Source organism: Schistocerca piceifrons, chromosome 3 (genome assembly GCF_021461385.2).
Source record: "Schistocerca piceifrons isolate TAMUIC-IGC-003096 chromosome 3, iqSchPice1.1, whole genome shotgun sequence".
Classification (NCBI taxonomy): Eukaryota; Metazoa; Arthropoda; class Insecta; order Orthoptera; family Acrididae; genus Schistocerca; species Schistocerca piceifrons.
Window position 1 is genome coordinate 282,956,966 of NC_060140.1, and position 26,319 is coordinate 282,983,284.

The 26,319-nt window shown below is 44.7% G+C and overlaps 1 protein-coding gene across 2 annotated transcripts in view; it reads left to right on the forward strand.

The window, feature by feature from the left end:
- Nucleotides 1-26,319, forward strand: part of LOC124787634 — a 74,307-nt gene that overhangs the window by 38,260 nt on the left and 9,728 nt on the right. For both annotated transcript variants that reach the window (XM_047254400.1, XM_047254401.1), the window contains exons 4-5: nucleotides 5,992-6,369; nucleotides 20,763-20,946. In XM_047254400.1, coding sequence (XP_047110356.1) covers nucleotides 5,992-6,369; nucleotides 20,763-20,946 — 562 coding nt within the window. The remainder of the gene's footprint in view (nucleotides 1-5,991; nucleotides 6,370-20,762; nucleotides 20,947-26,319) is intronic.

A 26,319-nucleotide genomic window follows, 5' to 3' on the forward strand; every position in this document is an offset into this window, starting at 1 on the left:
TCGAAAGTTGTTGCTACGCTTCGTGTAACAAACATCTACCAGCAAGTGTCTGAACAGACATTTCGATGCGTTTAGTGATTTAACGTAATACCGCAACTTCTTAGGGTTCTTTTTTTTTTTTTCAAATCGGGAAACGGGATTTTTCACGAATATTTCTCCTTACGCAGTTTTTGGTCTCTCTCAATTTTTGTTTGTTTGTGAGGTTTTGGTTAGTTCTAAACGTGCATTGGAGCTCTCTTTGCTATCGCAATAGCCTTGTGACACAACTATCTATCCACAGCGGGTCTTTCCTAACTCTCACAACTTTTCTCTACTCATACCTGTCTAGGCCACATTGTACAATAGTCTCGAACTCTGTCCATTTATCGTAAACATTAACGGTCCTGGAAATGAATTTTTCTTGTTGACTGGTCAGGTGGTCTAAAATCTGTTGCTGTCGCTTTTGCTGTGCAGTAATATCTTCCCACCTTTCTTTACATTCCTATTTACAGCCGTACCCAGTAATGCTGTAATAGCCTACGCTAAACCACTGGACTCGCATTCTGGAAGACGACGGTTCAATCCCGCATCCGGCCATCCTGATTTAGGTTTTCCGTGATTTCCCTAAATCGCTCTAGGCAATGCCGGGATGGTTCCTTTGAAAGGGCACGGCCGACTTCCTTCCCCGTCCTTCCCTAATCCGATGAGACCGATGACCTCGCTGTCTGGTCTTCTCTCTGAAACAACCCAGCCGTACGGTAAACACTCGGAAATTTCGGGCCTGTTGGTGACGAAACTGGCAGTGCAGCATCGTACAGCCATACACCTACCTTGACTCAGGAAATGTGCTTTTTCGCAACAAGACGAAATCTGGAAGACCACAGATTGTCAGGATGGCGACCTATGTTGCGGCTTCCTGTGACGTGACAGCAGAGGGAACGCACAGACAGTTGTGTGCCCAACGGGCACAGATGTGATAGAGTATCGTCTTTTGAGACGAGTCCTGGTTTCCCATACAGCATCATGATGAATTTGCCAGTCCTTCGAGACTCCGAAATGAACAAACGTTCCCACGTTACATTTGTCGTTGTCAGGCGGATCAACACCTGTTGTGATGATATGCGGTTGCATTGGGTACACAGAAGCATTCTGTAGTAGGAGAAATCACTGAACTTGTTTTCTTATTTTTGAACAACATGGTCATTTATTAGCAGTTAATAAAACGTGATGTAGAATTTGCTGTTCAAGAACAAAAATGTAATATGAGATCGCATGTTCCCCATGCTGTCTTCACGTGCCTCGGTGCAGAGAGTGTTCGACTGCTGCCCTGGCCAGAACCTTCTCCATACCTCTCACGTACTGGAAACACCTGATTGTGGATCACCGAGAGACTGACACATCACCACTCACCGGTCACTATGACTAGTGAACTCTGGAATAGATGAAGCTGCATAGAATGTCGTATCTCTAACAAAGATAAAAGCTCAGGTCGACTCGCTGGTTAAAGCCGTTTTTGCCGCCAGAGGTGGCAGCTCTTAACAATAAAGTTCACTACCTGTGTACCCCGGATCGCCTGCAAATTTAGTATTCCTCCTACTACGAACGGCTTTCAATAAGTAATGCAACATTTATTTTTTCTCGACCAGCTCTGGTTGAAGAAATTCAGAATTTGTTGTGGGACGTCGTGGAATATTCCCGCTTCAGCCCCTGTAGTTTCATGAAGCTCCGATAAGTCGCAGCGCTATACGTAGCCCTAAAACTAGCGTCGGTAAAGGAGGTGCGTTCCAAGCAGAGACCTGTCATTGGGTCTCTTTTGGCGAAAAACCGGAGCATCGCAGATATTCATAGGCGCTTGCAGAATGGCTACAGAGACCTACCGCTGAACAAAAGCATGAGGAGTCGTTGAGCGAGGCATCTGTCATCATCACAACAAGATCGCACAAACCTCCCGCGTGGCGGCGCGCCGCTCACAGCTGTGACTCCTGCAGTGTTGTAACGTGTGGACCCTCTCATTCGAGGTGATCGATGGATCAAACTCAAACACCTCGCTGCACAACTGAAGGTCTTTGTTGGTAGTGCTGACACATACGTCCACCAGTTGGGGTAATCAAAGGTGTGTTCCTCTTCATCCACCCTACAGTCCGGATCTCGCACCTTCCGACTTCCATATGTGTGGCCCAATGAAGACTGTACTCCTTGAGAAGCTGCACGTGGATGATGGGAAGGTTATTGATGCAGCCTGGCGTTGCCTCAGACGTCGACCAGTACATTGGAATCACGTGGGCATACTTACCTCGCAGTAAGATGGCGGAGGTGATCGACGGAGCACAATCCAACACCTCGCTGCACTATTTAAATGGAGGCTACGTTGAAAAATAGAGTTTTGAAGCCAAAAAAGTGGGGAATGATTGTGTTGGAATCCGGATAAAGCCAGCCTGCTTTCAAATGGTTCAAATGGCTCTGAGCACTATGGGACTTAACACCTGAGGTCACCAGTCCCCTAGAACTTAGAACTACTTAAACCTGACTAACCTAAGGACATCACACACATCCATGCCCGAGGCAGGATTGCAACCTGCTTTCGAAGAAAGAATCTGTTGCTTTACTTATTGAACTCCCTCGTATATTGTAAATGTCCAATAGGGAAGTTTTCGGGAGGTTATATCGTTTCTCTGTAAGATGGAGATCGAAAACCGGTTGTGGCGGGTGAAGTGGCCTTTCCTGGAAGAACGCTCCGACTCCCATACCGGATGACTAACAATAAGAGTCAGTTTTTGTACAGCAGTCCAGTGCTGAGTGCGGAGATTCACATAGATTCTGTTCATGTACCTTTCTCCATTTAGTACATTAGTTCTAATTCTGTAGTCTTCACACTGTTAATGCGTTTACTGGAAAATACTATATATACTCCCCGGTCGTGTCTGTTCCTTACGACAGCGTGGTAGTAAGAGCGGGAACTAACCTCTTCGCTTTTCAGTCCGCAGACGGACTACACTACCTGTTCAGAAGCATCCGGACACCCCTACGGTTGGTTGTGGGATTGAAGGGGCCAGACTGCTATGGTCATCAGTCCCTACACCTCTATGTAAAGCAGAATTAACCGCTAGATATCACGACAGGCGTACCCACCAGTAGACGGGGAGTGTTTTGTTGTCGATAGAGAAGCAGTAATAGGAGACGTCTGGGTCAGGAGAGTTGCACCGTGGTTCAGAATCCACGTTAAACTGTACGTCCTCCTGTAACTGGCTGGGTAAGTCCGTCCGAAGGTCAGAGGAGGGCAACGGTGTACCAATTCCAAGAGGACGATGCCTGGCAAAGCACAGTGATGTTCAAAACAATGTTCGGATTGATAATCGCTTTGCTTACGTAAGTAGAGGAACAGTTTCAAGAAGATAGTTGTACCACCATGAGAATGGACATTGTCTTCAAGGAGCGTCTTTGAGGCAGCTGTTTGCGGACAACAGCTTCCTGAAATGGACAAGCCTGAGACGAGTTAGATCGTCGACTTCGTTACAGAACCCATTGTCTAACATCACCACCTTCTCGGGTTTCGGCCCTTGAGGGAGAATGGGCTGTCAGTCGTCACAGTCACCATACTGAAAGTGTCCCCAGCAGAGTACAAGCCGTCATAAAGGCGAAGGTGGCTGCACCCCATATCACCGTCCACGGAAAGGTGGAGAGCGGGAACTAACCTCCTCGCTTTTGAGTCCGCAGACTGTAAGCGCAGAACAGGGAATCAGTGATCATAAGGCCGATGCAGCATCCCTGAATATGGAAGTAAATAGGAATATAAAAAAAGGGAGGAAGGTTTATCTGTTTAGCAAGAGTAATAGAAGGCAGATTTCAGACTACCTAACAGATCAAAACGAAAATTTCTGCTCCGACACTGACAATGTTGAGTGTTTATGGAAAAAGTTCAAGGCAATCGTAAAATGCGTTTTAGACAGGTACGTGCAGAGTAAAACTCTGAGGGACGGGAAAAACCCACCGTGGTTCAACAACAAAGTTAGGCAACTACTACGAAAGCAAAGAGAGCTTCACTGCAAGTTTAAATGCAGCCAAAACCTCTCAGACAAACAGAAGCTAAACGAAGTCAAAGTTAGCGTATGGGGGGCTATGCGTGAAGCGTTCAGTGAATTCGAAAATAAAATTCTATGTACCGACTTTACAGAAAATCCTAGGAAGTTCTGGTCTTACGTTAAATCAGTAAGTGGCTCGAAACAGCATATCCAGTCACTCCGGGATGATGCTGGCATTGACACAGAGGATGACACGCGCAAAGCTTAAATACTAAACACCTTTTTCCAAAGCTGTTTCACAGAGGAAGCCCGCACTGCAGTTCCTTCTGTAAATCCTCGCACAAACGAAAAAATCGCTGACATCGAAATAAGTGTCCAAGGAATACAAAAGCAACTGGAATCACTCAACAGAGGAAAGTCCACTCGACCTGACGGGATACCAATTCGATTCTACACAGAGTACGCGAAAGAACTTGCCCCCTTCTAACAACCGTGTACCGCAAGTCTCTAGAGGAACGGAAGGTTCCAAATGATTGGAAAAGAGCACAAGTAGTCCCAGTCTTCAAGAAGGGTCGTCGAGCAGATGCGCAAAACTACAGACCTATATCTCTGACGTCGATCTGTTATAGAATTTTAGAACATGTTTTTTGCTCGCGTATCATGTCATTTCCGGAAACCCAGAATCTACTCTGTTGGAATCAACACGGATTCCGGAATCAGCGATCGTGTGAGACCCAACTCGCTTTATTTGTTCATGAGACCCAGAAAATATTAGATACAGGCTCCCATGTAGATGCCATTTTCCTTGACTTCCGGAAGGCTTTCGATACAGTTCCGCACTGTCGCCTGATAAACAAAGTAAGAGCCTACGGAATACCAGACGAGCTGTGTGACTGGATTGAAGAGTTTTAAGCAAACAGAACACAGCATGTTGTTCTCAATGGAGAGACGTCTACAGACGTTAAAGTAACATCTGGCGTGCCACAGGGGAGTGTTATGGGACCATTGCTTTTCACAATATATATAAATGACCTAATAGATAGTGTCGGAAGTTCCATGCGGCTTTTCGCGGATGATGCTGTAGTATACAGAGAAGTTGCAGTATTAGAAAATTGTAGCGAAATGCAGGAAGATCTGCAGCGGATAGGCACTTGGTGCAGGGAGTGGCAACTGACCCTTAAAATAGACAAATGTAATGTATTGCGAATACATAGAAAGAAGGATCCTTTATTGTATGATTATATGATAGCGGAACAAACACTGGTAGCAGTTACTTCTGTAAAATATCTGGGAGTATGCGTGCGGAACGATTTGAAGTGGAATGATCATATAAAATTAATTGTTGGTAAGGCGGGTACCAGGTTGAGATTCATTGGGAGAGTGCTTAGAAAATGTAGTCCATCAACAAAGCAGGTGGCTTACAAAACACTCGTTCGACCTATACTTGAGTATTGCTCATCAGTGTGGGATCCGTACCAGATCGGTCTGACGGAGGAGATAGAGAAGATCCAAAGAAGAGCGGCGCGTTTCGTCACAGGGTTATTTGGTAACCGTGATAGCGTTACGGAGATGTTTAATAAACTCAAGTGGCAGACTCTGCAAGAGAGGCGCTCTGCATCGCGGTGTAGCTTGCTCGCCAGGTTTCGAGAGGGTGCGTTATTGGATGAGGTATCGAATATATTGCTTCCCCCTACTTATACCTCCCGAGGAGATCACGAATGTAAAATTAGAGAGATTAGAGCGCGCACGGAGGCTTTCAGACAGTCGTTCTTCCCGCGAACCATACGCGACTGGAACAGGAAAGGGAGGTAATGACAGTGGCACGTAAAGTGCCCTCCGCCACACACCGCTGGGTGGCTTGCGGAGTATAAATGTAGATGTAGATGTAGATGTAGATGTAGGGAATACACTTCCCGGTCTCGCAGTTGTAGTGGCGAGCTGTCAGCTCCAGACGGGCAGCCTGCTGTAGAGCCGCGCCCCGTGCTGCCCGCAGGTGGTGACGTGGCTGTCGGAGCCGCGGCTGCTGGAGGCGGTGCGGCGCGTGCGGCGGCGCGAGTGCGCGCGCTTCACGGACGTGCTGCTGGCGGCGCTGGCGGCGGCGCTCGACCGCCGGCTGGGCCCGCGCGCGCCGTGCAGCGCCACCGTCGTGCTGCCCGGCCGCATCGCCGGCCCGGAGGCCCGGCCGCGCCCGGCCGCCGCCGACGTCTCCAGCTTCCTGGACAGCCCGGGCCCGCGGCCGCCGCTGCAGAACAGCTTCTCCGTGGGCCTGCTGCCGCTGCCGCTGGCCGGCGCCTCGCGCCTGCCGCCCAACCGCCGCCTCCGAGAGGTCGCGCGGCGCTCGCGTCTCCTTCGCGCGTCGCCGGACTACCAGGTAGGCAGCCGGCTTCCGGTAGTTCTCGTCCTCGCAGAGGTCGTGGCGACACACCTAGTCTCACACGCGGACGTGGGCGCAATTCACTCGCTCATCAGTCTCGAGGTACCGGGTGATCAAAAAGTCAGTATAAATTTGAAAAATTAATAAACGACGGAATAATGTAGATAGAGAGGTAAAAATTGACACACATGTTTGGAATGACATGGGGTTTTATTAGAACCAAAAAAGAATAAAGTATTGCTAGACACGTGAAAGATGTCTTGCACGCGGCGTTTGGTGATGATCGTGTGCTCAGCCGCCACTTTCGTCATGCTTGGCCTCCCAGGTCCCCAGACCTCAGTCCGTGCGATTATCGGCTTTGGGGTTACCCGAAGTCGCAAGTGTATCGTGATCGACAGACACCTCTAGAGATGCTGAAAGACAACATCCGACGCCAATGCCTCACCATAACTCCGGACATGCTTTACAGTGCTGTTCGCAACATTATTCCTCGACTATAGCTATTATTGAGGAATGATGGTGGACATATTGAGCATTTCCTGTAAAGAACATCATCTTTGCTTTGTCTTACTTTGTTATGCTAATTATTGCTATTCTGATCAGATGAAGCGCCATCTGTCGGACATTTTTGAACGTTTGTATTTTTTTGGTTCTAATAAAACCCCATGTCATTCCAAGCATGTGTGTCAATTTCTACCTCTCTATCTACATTATTCCGTGATTTATTCAGTTTTCAAATTTATACTGACTTTTTGAACACCCGGTACATTAAGTCGCTCCAGACGTTTGCACGAAACGTTAACGTATAATACGCATTCTGTTTTAGGGACTGGGACTCGTTCAGGAACGGGCTACCTAGCCTGCAATCTAAAGACCCACACCGCAAATATCTATACTAATAATAACACAATCATTCGTGATGATGTGATGTCTGGATTTGGGGCGCTCAAATACGCGGTCATCAGCGCCCGTAGAAATTCCACATTTTTACTCAGTACAATTTTTTACACAGTCCAATCTGGCCACTGTAACTAATGATGATGATGAAATGATGGGGACAACACAAACACGCAGTCCCCGGGCAGAGAAAGTAAATCCTTCGTGTCTATCTGTTTGTTTGAATACGCTAATCTTCAAAACTGCTAGACGAATATCGAAGTTGCAAGATCCCCTCGCTTCTAAACTGATACTGTTATTACTCAGCTTAGTCGCGAGTCCTTTGAGGGTGGTATATGTGACGTACAGTATAACTGGTCAGCATTTCCACCCGGAATTTGCGAGTGTAAGTCGGACCTCCCTTGATCCGCCTTGGTGGGTCGTGTCGTCGGATTTCCTCCTACCTGTGCGCGGTGCAGCTCTCGTAAAATGTCGTCCCGTGAAGATTCTTCATTGGCGCATTGGATGCCTCTGTCGGTGGAAGCTAATTATCTGAAATTGCTGTCGATCAACTTTGGTGTATCTATTTACTCGAAATTAACATTCAGAATACCGTAATATCACTTTAATTCCTATTAGATCAATAATGAAACACTCATGTCACAAACTACTCGTAACCGAGAGCATGGCTACCATCGAAGAAGACAGGAAGAGCTCTTAACGCCGACTGTCGACTTTGGCACGCAGTCCGTATCTCTTACTAGTTTCGTCGCAGTTCGTGATTACCGATCAAGTTCGTACTTATTAAGATATGCATTTGTTAATGAACTGGTTTGAATTTTAACGAGGCAAAATTATGATAAATAGTTTTAAACATCCAGAGGCTCCTCCTAGTATTCATGTTGTCATAAATGACTTTAATTGTTAAATATAAATAAACAAAATCGGTCATTTTGGCGCCAAGATGATGGTACTTCCCGTCATGTATATTTCCCAGGCTGACGCTTGTTGCTACGGTCCAGCGCCGAACCCCACCCCACTACGCGCGACAAATGACGCTTCGTCACCTAGCCAGCCAGCGTGGGAAATGCTCTCCGGCTCATGGCCGGCTACGGACTACAGCACTTCCTAACTATTGTGAATACATCAATAAGAGACAATAATTTATTAAAACTGGTAAAAAATGTCTTCCTCACGTAAAAGGCACCTTACGAAGTCCATTGTATTGCATGGAACAGTGACTTCAGCTGATGATATAGTGATATATGAGAAAAAGTACGAACACACCTGTGTCTTGAGGATGTTTTTATTGTCTCACACGACTTGTTTCAGTGGCACAAGACTCTTTTGGCAGTGGTGGGGCCTGAGGATGGTGGTAATGTGCCGCCGAAATTAGTCGTGTGAGACAATAAAGACATTCTCAAGACACAGGTGTGGTGGTACTTTTCCTCATATACTAGGCGAATGATCTTTCCTTCATGGGGGACCACAGTCATACAGAAATCCATTGTTAACAGTCAAATGGCTGGTATTTCTTAAAAATAAAAAAATAACTTGAGCATAACCTGGGGCAAAGTCTAGCATTTACTTCAACAAAATGGGTAGACGGAAGAATTGACATTGTGATTTAAAGTTTCATCTAAAACTGTCCTGTCTTTCTGTTTGTCTGTTTGAACACACTAATCTGCAAAACTCCAAGACGAATTGTCGTGGGGTGTTGACAAGTAACTTAAGCGTAGCTTGGGACAACATACAGGCTTAATTTCATCAAAATCGGGGCGCGGGAGAAAAGATATCGTAATTTAAAGTTTTACCTAAAATCCTCTGCGCAGATCGGTAGTTTGCATATTCAAGCATCAAGGTACAGTACATCAAAGAGCCAATAGATTGCGCTTTTAGTTTCATAGTACACAAAGAACCAAACCCCTAGTTTTTTTGTTTTTTTTTTTTGTTTTTTGTTTTAAAACGGAGTGAAAGGTGCATTTTCCCCTTTCGAAAACTTAACATCTTGACAGAATTAAGCACCTCAACCTTATCATTAAGGGTACAAACTAACATTGAATTTATTCAGCTAAGGTATACAGATTTACTGATTTTGCTTTGTGTATTAAATGACATTGTCTTTGCTTCTTTCGACAGATTTATTTAATTTCTTTCCTAGGAACGAATTTGCCCTCGGGGAAACAAGTATTTTCGGAAGTTTACGTCAGTGACAGAATAATCGTGCAATTTTATATCTACGAATACAAACTGACATCGATTTAGTTGCCTAGGATATATGGATTTACTGACTTTGTTTTGTGTATTAAAAACTTAGCGACATTTATTTGCTTCTTTCCATAGGTTTTATTTACATTCCTCACTAGGAAAAAAGGATTTATTAAGCTTTCTCTGTGGTTTGGGTACCTACTTACGACATTTTGATTTGGTTTCGTTTACGAAAAAAGTCTTCCAAACGGTTGAGTCTTTCTCAATACACTAGAACAGCTAAAAGGCAGAGGACTAAAGACACCTTCACACTTTCAATATTTACGACAATAATACTGTCAACAATGTAATGTCAAATCTTCAATATATTTTAGTGAGTATCACTCCATCAATAATACTGTCATTATTTTCAGAAACATCGTCCAGTACGCCTTAGATAAGTTCGTACCGACTAAGGTCCAAAGCGAGGGGAAAGATCCACCGTGGTATAACAATCATGTACGAAAGGTACTACGGAAACAAAGAAAGCTTCATCATAGGTTTAAGAGTAGTCGAATCATAGCTGATAAGGAAAAGCTGAACGAAGCGAAAAAGAGCGTAAAGAGAGCAATGAGAGAAGCATTCAACGAATTCGAACATAAAACATTGGCAAACAATCTAAACAAGAACCCTAAAAAGTTTTGGTCATATGTAAAATCGGTAAGCGGATCTAAATCCCCTATTCAGTCACTCGTTGACCACGATGGCACCGAAACAGAGGACGACCGAAGAAAGGCAGAAATACTGAATTCAGTGTTCCGAAACTGTTTCACTGCGGAAAATCGTAACACGGTCCCTGACTTCAGCCGTCGCACGGACGCCAAAATGGAAAATATTGAAATAAACGATATCGGAATTGAAAAACAACTGCTATCACTTAGTAGCGGAAAAGCATCCGGACCAGACGAGATACCCTTAAGATTCTACAGTGATTATGCTAAAGAACTTGCCCCCTTTCTATCAGCAATTTATCGTAGATCGCTGGAAGAACGTAAAGTACCTAGCGACTGGAAGAAAGCGCAGGTCGTTCCCATTTTCAAGAAGGGTCATAAATCAGATGCGAATAATTATAGGCCTATTTCGCTTACGTCAATCTGTTGTAGAATAATGGAACATGTTTTGTGTTCTCGTATTATGACGTTCTTAGATAATACAAATCTCCTTCATCATAACCAACATGGATTCCGCAAACAGAGATCATGTGAAACTCAGCTCGCCCTATCTGCCCAAGAAATTCACAGTGCCGTAGACACTGGCGAGCAGATTGATGCCGTATTCCTGGACTTCAGGAAGGCATTTGATACGGTTCCGCACTTACGTTTAGTGAAAAAAATACGAGCTTACGGAATATCAGACCAGGTTTGTGATTGGATTCAGGATTTCCTAGAAGAAAGAACACAACATGTCATTCTTAACGGTTCAAAATCTGCAGATGTAGAGGTAATTTCGGGAGTACCGCAGGGAAGCGTGATAGGACCTTTATTGTTTACAATATACATAAATGACTTAGTTGACAACATCGGTAGCTCCGTGAGGCTATTTGCAGATGACACGGTTGTCTACAAGAAAGTAGCAACATCAGAAGACTCGTACGTACTCCAGGAGGACCTGCAGAGGATTAATGCATGGTGCGACAGCTGGCAGCTTTCCCTAAACGTAGATAAATGTAATATAATGCGCATACATAGGGGCAGAAATCCATTCCAGTACGATTATGCCATAGGTGGTAAATCATTGGAAGCGGTAACGACCGTAAAATACTTAGGAGTTACTATCCGGAGCGATCTGAAGTGGAATGATCACATAAAACAAATAGTGGGAAAAGCAGGCGCCAGGTTGAGATTCATAGGAAGAATTCTAAGAAAATGTGACTCATCGACGAAAGAAGTAGCTTACAAAACGCTTGTTCGTCCGATTCTTGAGTATTGCTCATCAGTATGGGACCCTTACCAGGTTGGATTAATAGAAGAGATAGACATGATCCAGCGAAAAGCAGCGCGATTCGTCATGGGGACATTTAGTCAGCGCGAGAGCGTTACGGAGATGCTGAACAAGCTCCAGTGGCGGACACTTCAAGAAAGGCGTTACGCAATACTGAGAGGTTTATTATCGAAATTACGAGAGAGCACATTCCGGGAAGAGATGGGCAACATATTACTACCGCCCACATATATCTCGCGTAATGATCACAACGAAAAGATCCGAGAAATTAGAGCAAATACGGAGACTTACAAGCAGTCGTTCTTCCCACGCACAATTCGTGAATGGAACAGGGAAGGGGGGATCAGATAGTGGTACAATAAGTACCCTCCGCCACACACCGTAAGGTGGCTCGCGGAGTATAGATGTAGATGTAGATGTAGATGAAACGATTTCGTGAAGACAACATGTCGAACCAGGAAAAAGCGTGTGCCATAATTATGTTCCCACTGCCTGACAAATACAACCGAAAACAATGAAATAGACGACACTGCTTCGTGAGTGGTTAAAGAGAAGGAAACTACTTTTCTCGCGTGAATCTCTTGACAGAAATCCGAACCACTGACCCGAAAATTTTCTTCCACTATGCGACAAATTATCTATGATAGTATGGGAAAAAGCTCGCTGACTGTTCACTAGTTCGGTGTATAAATGTCTGACGTTCCGACACCTCCGCTTTTTTCAGCTGCTTGCGGAAATTTGGAAGCAGCGTATTAATTTTCCGTTTCAAATCTTCTATTTTCATTTCCGGATATTGCAAGCGATAAATGTCTAATAACTGCTAAGACCCATCAAGGTTTTTGCTCAAGTCGAATTAATCAGGTGACCATTGATTCCATGGACAGAATTACTCCTGTAACATTCAATAATCTCCAACATTAACGGTGTGCTCATTTCTCTGTTGAGTGAACACTGGTAGGAAGTGCAAATGTACTTATTAGTTCTGTGATACACGCTATCGCCTTGTGGCTGTTTCTCCAAACATGGCACACAGCTGAACAACAAATATAGTCAAACTGGTGAATATTTTTGTGCTCATCAACACAGCTGTGTTAATATTTCTGGTATTGACAATACGTCAATACTCACCCTCAGACGGTCAGTATATTGACGTATTGTCAATATATTGACAATAGCAGTGAACGTGAGAGGGCCCCTTAAGCAGTCTCAAGAATCCAGTGAAGATAGTTAGCAGACATTTGCTATCGGTCGAGAACATTAGACTTAAACACGCATTTGGAAACTCATTCCAAAAGAGAGGCGCTACGTAACTGATCGAGAGCGTCATGCATTATGTCGCTCCTCAGAACCCTTCACTTCCCTCCAACGTAATATCATAAAAGCAAAAATTATGAAAGGAAGCGCGCAGAAGAGCGAGTTTTTATACCTCAAAACTCACTTATTCCGAACAGTATACCATTTCGCTTTACACGTATACAATTTCTGGTGAGCTTATGATTTGCCACCACTATAAACAAAGCACAATTGCGTGTTGAGAGCGTGGACGTTAGTGTCATTTGCTGGAATCAATTATTTCAGAAACCGGTTATTTTGAGTGGTTTTAACAGTCACGTTAACTGAAACCCGGTTGTTTCAGTGATAACCACTGGGTGCTACGGTGTAGGTGAACTGCAGAACTACAGTGAAGAGCCAAAGAAACTGGTACACCTGCCTAATGTCGTGTAGGGCCCTCGAGAACACGCAGAAGTGACGCAACACGACGTGGCGTGTACTCGACTAATGTCTGAAGCAATGCTGGAGGGAACTGACACCATGAATCCCGCAGGGCTGTCCATAAATCCGTAAGAGTAGGAGGGGGTGGGGATCTCTTCTGAACAGCACGTTCCAAAGCATCCCAGACATGGTAGAGCACTTGCCCGCGAAAGGTAAAGGTCCCGAGTTGGAGTCTCGGTCCAGCACACAGTTTTAATCTGCCAGGAAGTTTCATGCTCAATGATGTTCACGTCTGGGGAGGTTCGTGGCCAGCGGAAGTGCTTATCCCTTTGACTCCCAATATGTCAAAAAAAAGTTAACATCTAATAATTTTCACAAAAGTCACTTTTATTAGTCTCATAAGTGATGAATAGAAGAATTTCTTTAAACAAAAAAGTTAGTTCTTTAATGGAGGTGGTTCACTGCGAAACCACTGGGACACACGTTCTTGAACCATCTATAATTTCGAGTGGTATTTTTTAAAGCAATTTCGGACTTTCCGCAGGTACAATCCCATATTATACACGTTGCAGTGACATTTTGCTCTGTGAGGTTCAGCTTTTGTGCTGCAGTGTGCACAATGACTAGATCCTCCTTGTACTGGAATGTGTTCAGACTTGATTTCTCTCAGTTCTTGGAGCACCGTCTTTTTTAATTTGTTTGTATTTCGTATCTTGCAACTTCTCGGTGGTGTACCATTTGTTGTGCCAATAAGTCTATTATGGACCACCACAATTTGGAACTCCTTCAAAGACATTGTTGCCCCATCACTTCTTTCTTGGAACAACAAAAATGCATTTACAATACAGACATCCAGCATATGCCAAAAAATTCTAAGCCACCATCTTTTGCTTTTCCTGTCAATCTCATATAGAGATTTCAGCATGTCTGCTTTATCGGCGTACCCCATATGCATGCTGAACTGTTTCGTAAGTATTGGGGAAGAGATTTTAATTAGTGGCCCACCCTTTTGTTTTCGAGACACTGTTTTCGTCTGGCCTGGATCATGAAAACTAGACAGAAATAAAATTCCCTTCCTGTCCTTCCTTGTCAATGCAGATATACCTTCTTCTCTGCAGCTGTAATCATATTCTCCACGCTGAAAATATTTTTCAGGCTTCAAATTTTTGGGCAAGTCCTTTCAACCTCCTTTTAGTTACAAGGATACACACCATAATCACGAAGATTTTTCATGAGGCTAACAGAAGTGAGAAAACTTATGGTTTTTGTTCATCAGTTTCTGGGTCAATTCCACCTCTACCCTTTGACCCATTTGTTTTTATAGATGTGTACCAGTTTTTCCTGTATAAATCTGGAATTCTGATATACATACACTTTAATTTGCTCTCACCCACATCTTATAACCTCTTTTAATCGTTTTCCAGGCACATATTGAAGGAAGTTGAAACGTGCTTTGAATTGTATAATTGATTCGTCTACAGACTGACATTCAGTGGGCTTATATGAATCTAAGAAAGTCCTAGCGAGCACGTCTAGTAGCGGATGAAGTTTATATAACTTGTCTAAGTTGTCACTTCCACGCTGTGGCTGGCAGCTGTTATTATTGATGTGGAGATTTGATGAATACGAAATAAAGCGTTTCAAGACATTTTCGACGAGATATAGTCGTCTCGTAGCACAGGGTCTGAAGATCAGTAGTCTTTGCAGCTTGGAGGAACTTTTACTCCCATTAGGGCGTTTAGTGCAAGAAAGATCTTCATTTCCACTTCTGTTGCCAGTGAAAAATTGGTGTCCCCTCCTTTTTTGGGAGGGAGTGCCGTACAAATGAATGTGGTACACAAGTTCCGAAAAAAAATTTCTCTGGAAACAAGCTTAGAAACACTTGAACAGGAGAGTCACAGATCTCGTCAATATTTTGTCCTAATTCTTTAGAGAAGTCATACACAAAAGGTAATTTATATGACGTAAAACAGGTTGTTTGTGATTTATTAGTATGACATCCTCCTCATCAGTGTCACCGTCACTATCCTCAATAACTCAATAATCAGTGAGTAATTCAGGAGATGGCAAAGGTGCTGAAGTTCCTGCAGTACCTGACTGTCTGGGACCACTCAGAGAAGCTTCATTCTCGAAGTGACTCTGTGCCTCAGATACATCAGAATCTGCATTGCTCGGTTCATCTGAAATAGCCGTTACGGACTCATGAGTGATATCTCTAAACCTCCAAGAACTCATAAAGCCCAAAACAAAAAAAAGTTCTCAGTGAAAACCAACAAACTGTCACCGAATGTAATAATTTCATGCCACAGTACGAAATGTGTGAAAACGCTTACTGGCCCAGTGGTTTCAGACAAGTAAAAAAAATTCGAGTCGAGTACACTTACCTTCACTGTGAGTTATCTCCTCAATATGATCAGTAGAACAAATCAGCAACGACCGCTAGCAAGAACTGGACGCCAACTGTTCCCGCGAAAGCTCTAAGTCACCGGTTAGAAGTAGTAAAGTAGCAGAAGTTTGGCAGCACACCAGGAGATGTCTCTGCTTTGGACTTGCATCCGTGGTTTCACGCGAATGCCACTGGTCCTACCGAACAGTATTAATGAAATGGTGGTTTTAGGCAGAAACCATCGGTACTTAAAGGGTTACATTCAAAAGAGTGTTCCTGGAGCCACTCTTTAGCAATTCTGGACATCTGGGGTGTCGCATTGGCCGGCTGGTATTGCCGTCGAAATGCACAATGGACGTGAATGGATGCTGGTGATCAGACAGGATGCTCACGTTCGTGTCACCTGTCAGAGTAGTATCTAGACGTATCAGGGGTCCCATATCACTCCAATTGCACACACCCCACACCATTACAGAGCCTCCACCAGCTTGAACAGTCCCCTGCTGACATGCAGGGTCCATGGATCCATGAGGTTGTCTCCATACCCGTGCACGTCCATCCGCTCGATACAATGTGAAACGAGACTCGTCCAACCAGGCAACAGATTTACGGTCATCAACAGTGTCGGTGTTGACGGGCCCAGGAGAAGTGTAAAGCTTTGTGTCGTGCAGTCATCAGGGGTACACGATTGGGCATTCGGCACCGAAAGCCCATGTCGATGATGTTTCATTGAACGGTTCGCACGCTGGCATTTGTTGATGGTCCAGCACTGAAATCTGCAGCAATCTGCAGAAAGGTTGCACTTCTGTCACGATTAATGATTCTCTTCAGTCGTCGTTGGTCCCGTTATTGCACAATCTTTTTCCGGCCGCAGCGATGTCAGAGATTTGATGTTTTACAGGATTACTGATGGTGGTAAGGGAAAATGCCCACTTCATCGCTACCTCGGAGATGCTGTGTCCCATGGCTCGAGCGCCAATTATAACACCACGTTTAAACTCGCTTAAATCTTGATAACATGCCATTGTAGCAGCAGTAACCGATGTAACAACAGCGCTAGACACTGGTTGTCTTATATAGGCGTTGCCGACCGCAGCAATGTATTTTGCCTGTTTACGTATCTCTGTATTTGAAGACGCATACCTTTACCAGTTTCTTTGGCGCTTCATTGTGTATATACGAGGGTAATCCCAAAAGTAGGTCTCCTATTTTTTTATAAGTACAGAACTCTGTTTGTGTGGGAGTTGGTCACACTGTTATGAAGAGTGCTTCACGCGCTGGTGTCAACATGCGCGCGCCGCGCTGAGACGCTTAGTCTTGGCTTTGCAGCCGCGGAGAGTGGAGATCTCCTTGGATGTTACCGCCAAGTGCGAATTGCGCGCATTCATTCGGTTTCTGAACGCAAAGGGCACTGCACCGATTGAAATCCATCGTCAACTGACGGAAGTGTATGGTGAGTCGTGCATGGATGTCAAAAATGTTCGTAAGTGATGTAGAGAGTTTGCAGCTGGTCGGACCGAAATTCACGACGACCAAAGGAGCGGGAGACCGTCAGTTTCTGAGGAGACAGTGTGACGCAAAGCATGCGTGAAGATCGGCGGATCACCCTGGATGATCTCTGCAAATAGGTTCCTTAGGTTTCCCGAAGCACCACTCACAGAATTTTAACGTAAACACTGAACTACCGGAAGGTGTGCGCAAGATGGGTGCCACGCATGCTGACTGAGGACCACATGCAGCAACGAGTTGATGCTTCCCGCGCATTTCTTCAGCGCCTTGCAGCCGAACAGGAAAACTGTCTGGACTCAATTGTCACGGGTGACGAAACCTGGGCATACCACTTTACACCTGAGACCAAGCAACAATCACGCCAGTGGCGGCATTCAAACAAACACAGTCTGCCAGTAAAGTCATGACAACCGTTTTTTGGGATCGGAAAGGAGTATTGTTGGTCGACTTTATGCCCACTGGGACCACAATTAACGCTGACAGGTACTGTGAGACTCTGAAAAAACTCAAACGGGCAATTCAGAACCGGAGAAGAGCAATGTTGAGCAAGGGCGTACACATTATCCATGACAACGCTCGCCCACACATCGCTCGGCAAACCGTTGCTCTCCTGCAACAGCTCCAGTGGAACATAATCACCCACCCACCCTATAGTCCTGACTTGGCACCCAGTGACTATCACCTACGACGAGGAATTGTGAATTGTGGTTTATTAGTCTCATAATGTACATAATCTAAATCATTTGATTCAGGTACAGGAGACTCGTCAAAATTTTGGTAAAGTTTTACCATATACATACAACACCCGATTTTAACAAATGGCACCATAACAATAATACAACATAAAAATACACATACAATAAAAAACTAACAATTAATTACAACAACTGATTTTAACAAATGGTATCATAATAATAATACAATTTTGTTACACATACAATAAAAGACTAACAATTAATTACCCCTTCCTCAAATTATCATGTCAACCTCTATGAATTCTTCTACTGAATAGCAGCATTTCTCCCACAGAATCTGCTGTAGCCTTATTTTTAGACCATCTGGCTTCATATTAAATATATTTTTGCCCATTAGCTTGTTATATATATTGTCATCCCCATATACTGTGGAGTTCGTGCATACAATTTCAAATGGTGTATGGGTATCATAAAATTATTTTTATTTCTTGTGTTATATGTGTGGTTAAAATGATTTTCCTCAAATAATTTTTTTCTGCTGTGTACAAAGATTATAATTTCATAAATGTATATGGAGGTAACTGTTAGGATTTGCAGGTTCCGAAATAATGGGCGACAAGATTCTGTTTGTTGTGCACTACACACGTATCTTATAATTTTCTTTTGCGGTTTCAGTATTTGAGACACACTTCTTGAATTTCCCCAGAAAATGATACCATACCTAATGACAGATTCAAAATAACTATGATATGCTATGATTGTGCTGATGTACACTCCTGGAAATTGAAATAAGAACACCGTGAATTCATTGTCCCAGGAAGGGGAAACTTTATTGACACATTCCTGGGGTCAGATACATCACATGATCACACTGACAGAACCACAGGCAGATAGACACAGGCAACAGAGCATGCACAATGTCGGCACTAGTACAGTGTATATCCACCTTTCGCAGCAATGCAGGCTGCAATTCTCCCATGGAGACGATCATAGAGATGCTGGATGTAGTCCTGTGGAACGGCTTGCCATGCCATTTCCACCTGGTGCCTCAGTTGGACCAGCGTTCGTGCTGGACGTGCAGACCGCGTGAGACGACGCTTCATCCAGTCCCAAGCATGCTCAATGGGGGACAGATCCGGAGATCTTGCTGGCCAGGGTAGTTGACTTACACCTTCTAGAGCACGTTGGGTGGCACGGGATACATGCGGACGTGCATTGTCCTGTTGGAACAGCAAGTTCCCTTGCCGGTCTAGGAATGGTAGAACGATGGGTTCGATGACGGTTTGGATGTACCGTGCACTATTCAGTGTCCCCTCGACGATCACCAGTGGTGTACGGCCAGTGTAGGAGATCGCTCCCCACACCATGATGCCGGGTGTTGGCCCTGTGTGCCTCGGTCATATGCAGTCCTGATTGTGGCGCTCACCTGCACGGCGCCAAACACGCATACGACCATCATTGGCACCAAGGCAGAAGCGACTCTCATCGCTGAAGATGACACGTCTCCATTCGTCCCTCCATTCACGCCTGTCGCGACACCACTGGATGCGGGCTGCACGATGTTGGGGCGTGAGCGGAAGATGGCCTAACGGTGTGCGGGACTGTAGCCCAGCTTCATGGAGACGGTTGCGAATGGTCCTCGCCGATACCCCAGGAGCAACAGTGTCCCTAATTTGCTGGGAAGTGGCGGTGCGGTCCCCTACGGCACTGCGTAGGATCCTACGGTCTTGGCGTGCATCCGTGCGTCGCTGCGGTCCGGTCCCAGGTCGACGGGCACGTGCACCTTCCGCCGACCACTGGCGACAACATCGATGTACTGTGGAGACCTCACGCCCCACGTGTTGAGCAATTCGGCGGTACGTCCACCCGGCCTCCCGCATGCCCACTATACGCCCTCGCTCGAAGTCCGTCAACTGCACATACGGTTCACGTCCACGCAGTCGCGGCGTGCTACCAGTGTTAAAGACTGCGATGGAGCTCCGTATGCCACGGCAAACTGGCTGACACTGACGGCGGCGGTGCACAAATGCTGCGCAGCTAGCGCCATTCGACGGCCAACACCGCGGTTCCTGGTGTGTCCGCTGTGCCGTGCGTGTGATCATTTCTTGTACAGCCCTCTCGCAGTGTCCGGAGCAAGTATGGTGGGTCTGACACACCGGTTTCAATGTGTTCTTTTTTCCATTTCCAGGAGTGTATTTTAAGATCCTCACATTTCAAATGTTTCGTTTTGAAATGTACCATATTGGTTTTTGCAATGTTCAGTTTCAAGCCATTTAACTGGAACCAGTTTTCTGGAGTAGCCATTGTGCTCACAATGGAGCTCTGAATTTTTTCTGCATCATCTTCAATTAAAACAGAAGTGTCATCCGCAAACAGAACTGACGGGGAATTTATATTTATGGGCAAGCCACTTACATAGAATAGGATTGGCCCCAAAATGGAGCCTTGAGGCACACCTTTTGATACTGTACTCCATTTAGAATAATAATTCACTGCATTTGATGTGACACCTACCCTTTGCTTTCTGTTGTGCAAGTATGATGTGAGCCATTTCAGAGCTTTGTCCTTAATCCCATATTTGTTTAATTTGTAGATATGCAAGTCATGGTTCACCGAGTCAAATGCTTTTGAAAGATCGCAGAAGATACGTGTGACTTTACTCCTCTTATCCGATGATTTGAATATGTTCTCAATAAAGTTATTTACTGCATCCAGTGTGTTTTTTCCTTGTTGGAAAGAAGAGGTTCATAACTTTCTGAACAGCATGGCGGCGATCTGGTATCACATGGGCATGCAAACCTGCCACAGTGTCTACAAAAATGCATCGACAGAAATAGTGATTATGTCGAAAAATAGCTAAATGTTCAAGCTGTAAACTGATGTAAACCATTGTAGAAATAGTCTATGTACTTATAAAAAAATAGGAGACTTTACTTTTGGGATTACCCCCGTAGGTGGTGGTACTGAGACGGCATATGTGCAGTGTTGCGATATGAATGAACCCACTGCATCCTTTCCTGCAGGTGAACTGGTGGCTGATGCGAGTCGCGGCTAGTGTGCTGCCGACAGGGCTACTGGGGCCCGCACTGAGAAGCATGCGCTCCAGCCTCGTGGTGAGCAACTTACAAGGGCCGGACCACCGCGTGCGCATCGCTGGGCACGAGGTGCGAGACCTCGTCTTCTGGGTGCCCAACAGGGGCTCCAACGGTAAGTTTCTCTCTCATAGCACGTCACTGCACATTTTCTAGTCTCTAGGGCGGTAAATTATGTTCATTGGACAGACTATTGGTCAGTCTCATAGAACAGCACACTGACTGCTTTGGACTGCTGTACAGTGTGTAGAAATGGTAGCAGGCGGTCATGTCAACCTCCACCAATGACGTGGGCCGTGTCAGTCAAGTGCTGTGTACACTGTGAGATCACAAGTATCCAGAATACCCTACAAAATGCAGAATTGTCCACTTGCCGCCATGAGAAGCTGGCTTACCAGTACAGAAGGAGAAGGGGAGTACTGTTTTGTCAGCGGAGAAGCAGAATGGGTCGATCATGAGAGTTCAGTGACTTCGAATGTGGACTAGTCATTGGATCTCACCCGAGTAACAGATACATCTGGGGCATTTCGACCCTCCTAAAGCTGCCCAGGTCAATTGCTTGTAGTGTGATTGTGAAGTGGAAACGCAAAGGAACAATCGTAGCTAAACCGAGACCAGGCAGACTTCACGTATTGACGGAAAGGGACCGTCGGCCATTCTGGGAGGTGGTTATAAAAAATCGCATGAAATCATCAGAAGGTATCACTCGGGAGTTCCAAAGAGCTACCAGCAGTCCATCTAGCACAATGGCTGTGTAGAGAGTTGAAAAGATTGGGGTACAGTGGTAGGGCAGCTCCTCATAAGCCACACTTTCCTGTAATTAATGACTAGCAACTCTTGAGGTACTGTAAAGAAAGATGCTGTCGGATAGTGGACGACTGAAAATGAGTTATGAACCCTATGGCAATCCGTTGGAAGGGTTTTGGGATTGGCGAATGCCCGGAGCACGTTACCTATCATCATGTGTAATGCCAACAGTGAAATTGTGTTACGGTATGGCGGTGTTTCTGGTGGCTATGAAGTGGTCCTCTTATCACTCTTGAGGAAACGCTAAATGTGGAAGTATATGAACACATTTTGCAGCATCGTGTAGTCTATACAGTAAGGAAACAGTTTGGAGACCATGATTGTATCAGTATGAAAATCCACCATGGTTCAAATGGTTCAAATGCCTCTGAGCACTATGGGACTTAACATCTGTGGTCATCAGTCCCCTAGAACTTAGAACTACTTAAACTTAACTAACTTAAGGACATCACAAACATCCATGCCCGAGGCAGGATTCGAACCTGCGACCGTAGCAGTCGCGCGGTTCCGGACTGAGCGCCTAGAATTGCTAGACCACCGCGGCCGGCAAAATCCACCATGTCATAAAGCTCCATCTGTGAGGCAAACGTTTCTGGACAATTACACTGCTGAAATGCGCTGGTCTGGTATGAGTTAGAACGTCGACATCGCTCCAGATCACAGCGTCCAAAATGATACCTACTCACGTTTCGGTTCTTGAGAAAGAATGGCCTGCTATTCCTCCACAGATATTCAGACACCTCACTGGAAGTGTCTCCAGCAGAGTTTAAGGGTACATAAAAGTGAAGGGTGGGCACACGCCATCTTAATAAACACTAATATGGCCAACACCCATGGTCTAGGGGTAGCGCCTTTGATTAGTAATCGAAACGTCCTCGGTCCCGGTTTCGAATAGATAATAACAAACATTGGCAGCCGAAGACTTCCGGCATAAGAAGTCTCCCTTATTCTGCCAACGGCCTTGTCAAAAATGGTGGAGGAGTGGACTGAGCTTCAGGGTACTCCTTTTCCCTTGGGCTGGTAAACTCCCCATAAAGGCGGAAGAATCAACAACCATCAACGGCATGAGGATGCAGAAGGCAATGGAATCCACTGCATTAAAAACACATAATGTGCACCCACAGGAAATTCGGCCTGTAATTGAAAAAGTGTCACGAAGATCTCTCCATTGGCAAGAGATTCCGGAACAGGCACCCACTCGGATCTCCAGGAGGAAACTGCCAAAGTGGAGATGGCCACGAGAAGAAGACTGAATAACCAATGAAAGGATAAAGTTCTGCGAGTCGGGACGTGGAATGTCAAAAGCTTGAACGTGGTAGGGAAGCTAGAAAATCTGAAAAGGGAAATGCAAAGGCTCAGTCTAGATATAGTAGCGGTCAGTGAAGTGAAATGGAAAGAAGACAACGACTCCTGGTCAGATGAGTATAGGGTAATATCAGCATTAGCAGAAAATGGTATGACGGGTGTAGGATTCGTTATGGAGAGGAAGCTAGGGCAAGGAGTGTATTACTGCAAACAGTTCAGTGATAGGGTAGTTCTCATCGGAATAGACAGCAAATCAACACCGACAAAGATAATTCAGGTACACACGCCGACGTCGCAAGCTGAAGATGAAAAGATAGAGAAAGTATATGAGGATACTGAACGGGTAATTCAGTACATGAAGGGGCATGAAAATCTGATAGTGGTGGGGGACAAAAATGCAGTTTTAGGGGAAGGAGTAGAAGAAAGGGTTACGGGAGAATGTGGGCTTAGTAGTAGGAATGAGAAAGGGGAAATACTAATTGAGGTCTACAATGAAGTTCAGCTAGTAATAACGAATACACTGTTTAAAAATCACAAGAGGAGAAAGTATATTTGGAAAAGGCCAAGTTAAACGGGAAGATTTCAGATAGATTGCATCATGGTCAGACAGAGATTCCGAAATCAGATACTGGATTGTAAGGCGTACCCAGGAGCAGATATAGACGCACATCACAATGTAGTAGTGATGAAGGGTAGGCTGAAGTTTAAGAGATATGTCATGAGGAATTAATACACAAAGAAGTGGGATAGAGAAGTACTAAGGAATCTCGAGATACGCTTGAAGATCTCTAAGACTATTGAGACAGCAATAAAGAATAGCTCAATAGGCAGTACAGTTGAAGAGGAATGGACATCTCTAAAAAGGGCAATCACAAAAGTTGGACTGAAAAACATAAGTACAAAGAAGCTAACTGCGAAGAAACCATGGGTAACAGAAGAAATACTTCAGTTGATCGATGAAGGAAGTACAAGAATGTTCAGGGAAATTCAGGAATACAGAAATACAACTCCCTGTGGAATGAAATAAATAGGAAGTGCAGTGAAGTCAAGACGAAATCGTTGCATGAAAAATGTGAAGAAATCGAAAAAGAAATGATTGTCGGAAGAACTGACTCAGCATATAGCAAAATAACCTTCGGTGAAATTGAAAGCAAGGATGGTAACATAAAGAGTGCAACGGCAATTCCGCTGTTAAATGCAGAGTAGAGAGCGGATAGCTGGAGAGAGTACCTTGAAGGCCTCTGAGGGGGAAGATTTATCTGATGTGATAGAAGGAGAAACAGGAGTCGATTTAGAAGAGATAGGGGATCCAGTATTAGAATCGGAATTTAAGACCGCCGCGGTGGCCGTGCGGTTCTAGTCGCTCCAGTCCGGAGCCGCGCTGCTGCTACGGTCGCAGGTTCGAATCCTGCCTCGGGCATGGGTGTGTGTGATGTCCTTAGGTTAGTTAGATTTAAGTAGTTCTAAGTTCTAGGGGACTGATGACCACAGCAGTTGAGTCCCATAGTGCTCAGAGCCACTTTTTTAAGACCGCTTTGGAGGACTTAAGATCAAATAAGGCAGAAGGGATAGATAATATTCCATTAGAATTTCTAAAATCACTGGGGGAAGGGGCAACAAAACGACTATTCACTTTGGTGTGTAGATGTATGAGTCTGGCGACATACCATCTGACTTTCGGAAAAATATCATCCACACAGTTCCGAAGACTGAAAGAGCTGACAAGTGCAAAAATTGTCGCACAATCAGCTTTACAGCCCATGCATCCAAGTTGCTGGCAAGAATAATATACAGAAGAATGGAAAAGAAAATTGAGTATGTGTTAGGTGACGATCATTTCGGCGTTAGGAAAGATAAGGGCACCAGAGAGGCAATTCTGACGTTGCGGTTGATAATGGAAGCAAGACTAAAAAAAATAGGATTTGTAGACCTGGAAAAAGCGTTCGGCAGCGTAAAATGGTGCTAAGCTATTGGGAGAGTCGGATAATACACAATATGTACAAGAGCCAAGAGGAAATAATAAGAGTAGACGACCAAGAACGAAGTGCTCGAATTAAAAAGGATGTAAGACAGGGATGTAGTCTTTCGCCCCTACTGTTCAATCTGTACATCGAAGAAGCAATGATGAAAGTAAAAGAAAGGTTCAGGAGTGGAATTAAAATTCAAGATAAAAGGATGTCAATGATACGATTCGTTGATGACATTGCTATCCTGAGTGAAAGTGAAGAAGAATTACATGATGTCCTGAATGGAGTGAACAGTCTAGTAAGTAGAAACTATGGATTGAGGGTAAATCGAAGGAAGACGAAAGTAATTAGAAGTAACAAAAATGAGAAAAGCGAGAAACTTAACATCAGGCTTGATGGTCAAGAAGTAATGAAGTTAAGGAATTCTACGAGCTAGACAGCAAAATAACCTATGACCGACGGAGCGAGGACACCAAAAGCATACTAGCACTGGCAAAAAGGGAATTCCTGGCCAAGAGAAGTCTACTAGTATCAAACATTGGCCATAATTTGAAGAAGAAATTTCTGAGATTTTTTAATTTTGTTCGTTACTGTTTGTTGCAACACACCCGTTCCCGTTCACTCAGTTTTTTTTATTGCAGAGGGCAGCTCTGACCAGACACGCTGAGCTACCGTGCAGGGACCGCTTGACCACAGTGGCTTCCTGCGGCTGGTATCACTGTACAGATACATCAGTTACACATCAGACGTGTAAAACTTCTCTTGCGATTTTCTCGGAATTGCCAGAAAAGTGCGCCTTAGTACTTGCACATTATGTTATTTTAATGACCTATTAAGGGCGTACAAAGCTTAAAGTAAATCTGTGATCCCAACGTTGTGGCCGCCCCTTGTCAGTTAAGAGTGGTAATGCACAATTTGATGGCTTTGAACCGTTTTGCTGTTCTGTATATTTCCACTGTGTTTTTCTTTGTTTGGTCATAGTGTCTTTGTAGCAAAGAATAGTTTGCCAGTTTGCTCTCTAACTGCCTCTACAGCTAAACTCTTGGGCTCATATCTGTCAACAACTGGCGATATGGAGCATATTCGAGGTTTATTTTTGCATGAAAATTATTCCAAGTATATTTGATCCAACCGTTGTACATGTAGCGATGCTTGGGTTGTGAAGGAAGAAAGCAAAGAATAAGAGACTCAAGAACAGTTAGGTAAAAATCGTTTATTTAACATAAAGGATTAAAGAGCACGGATGCAGTCAGATCCAATAGGACATCAAGTGTCCAGTTTCATTGCCAAGTCTGTAATGCACTAATAACAGAGATACAGAGGCTGGGTACCTGCAGCCGTTGTAGAGACTATATTGAAGTGTGGCTACCTGTTACACGCTTCAATAGCGGCGCTGCCTGCGAGGGCCG